Source organism: Arachis ipaensis, chromosome B7 (genome assembly GCF_059453495.1).
Source record: "Arachis ipaensis isolate K30076 ecotype BB chromosome B7, ASM5945349v1, whole genome shotgun sequence".
Classification (NCBI taxonomy): Eukaryota; Viridiplantae; Streptophyta; class Magnoliopsida; order Fabales; family Fabaceae; genus Arachis; species Arachis ipaensis.
In genome coordinates, this window is record NC_142442.1 from 19,687,919 (window position 1) to 19,689,436 (window position 1,518).

Genomic DNA, 1,518 nt, shown 5'->3' on the forward strand with positions numbered 1-1,518 from the left:
TAAACCAAAATTTCTCAAAACTTGGCCAAATTTATAATTCAATTCATTCACTTAAGATAATTTTTCATTATTCAAAACTTCAATTTTTCTGGTAAAATTCGTCCAGACTCAACCAATTTCCGTGAAGCTAACTCGCATGGTGTATTCCAAAACCCAAATTTTATATAATTTTTAAACTATTCTAGATTTTGTTGAGATAAAATGCAAGAAAATTTTATATCTTTCAATTTCTGTATTTATTTTATATCTCATCTGTCAGAGGCAGTTTGAGCCTTACAAAAATGTAATATTGTTCTAAAAAATGTAAGTGTGTTCTATCTCTGGTCTTGTTCGAATCCTTCCTGCTGATGGCAACTTTGTGCCCCCAATATATTTTATCTCCAAAGCTTCACTATTATCAGCTACATATTCTAAATGTTGTATCCTTGCACCTTGTTTGGCTCTTCTCACAGCACCAACAACTACACCCAATATGACCAACAACAAAAACCCACCAACCAAACAAGGAATTAGTATACAAAAATCATACTTCTTGTTAGGGTCATGTGGTGATGGGGGAACTGATTTTGATTCCACCACTATTGAAAAATGCCCTTGTTGGAAACTTGAACATACATTATTGGGTAATAGTCTGTCAAATTGTACTGAACCATTTAAACCAAAGTACACACACTTAGACAATGAACCTGATTGTGGTAAATTGACATTAGAAAACTTTATCAAAATTGGATTTTTATAAGCTCTAATGTGCAATAATTCAGGTACCATTGAATGAGACAAATTGGTACCATTATAGGCCAATAGACCCAAAACTGGAGCCAAATATGTGTAACCATGTAAAGGGTAATATTTATTAGACAAATTGCCTAAGTTTTGGTATACCAATACAAGCCTCTCAACAAAAGGGTGCTCAATAACCCTTTTTGGGATCTCAAATTCTTTGTAGAATTGAACACCTCTATGCCACAAACTATCACTCCTAAGCCTCATTGCTGAGACCTTAACCCCATTTAGGGTTTTGGGCACTTTGGCATCATAGGGTACCCCAGATGTTATAGGCCTTGAAAATGTGTTAAAACCCAAATTTTGAAGTTGTGCATCTAACAACCTTGCTGAGACAACAGTATCATTTGGAAGTGGCAAAGAAAGAAGAAATGGGAATGATGAGAGCAGAACAAAGACAATTGTGAACATCATCAAGAGTATGTGAACAAAATAAAGAGAGAGAAATAAGGTAGGCCTCATAGGCCAATTTTTATGTGTACATATATAGATCGTTCATTGTTATGTGTTACTTATAAATGTATAGGTGCTAATTGTAATTTTTAAAAAGATTTTTTTTCGTTCGTTTTTCACAACATAAACAATGTTAACATTGAGAGGAAAACCACGTTAAGAAAAACAGAGGCATCTGATTTGCGCCACTTGTTTTTGGTGTGTTGAGTTCAGATAGCAAATAAATACTTAGCTAATTAGTTGAGTTTGAAATTCAAGGAGACATAAGAAAATCAAAAGGGT

General features: G+C 33.7%; 1 protein-coding gene across 1 annotated transcript; it reads right to left on the reverse strand.

Annotated features, from left to right (window-relative positions):
• Window positions 1-294: 294 nt before the first annotated feature.
• On the reverse strand, window positions 295-1,194 carry LOC110265008 (uncharacterized). Its single transcript, XM_021107728.2, has one exon. The coding sequence runs from the start codon at window positions 1,192-1,194 to the stop codon at window positions 295-297; it is 900 nt and encodes a 299-aa protein (XP_020963387.2).
• Between the last annotated feature and the right edge of the window lie 324 nt (window positions 1,195-1,518).

What these genes read in the sequence shown, in the direction of transcription:
- LOC110265008 (XM_021107728.2), bottom strand. Translation starts at nt 1,194, where the DNA reads ATGTTCACAATTGTCTTTGTTCTGCTCTCATCATTCCCATTTCTTCTT.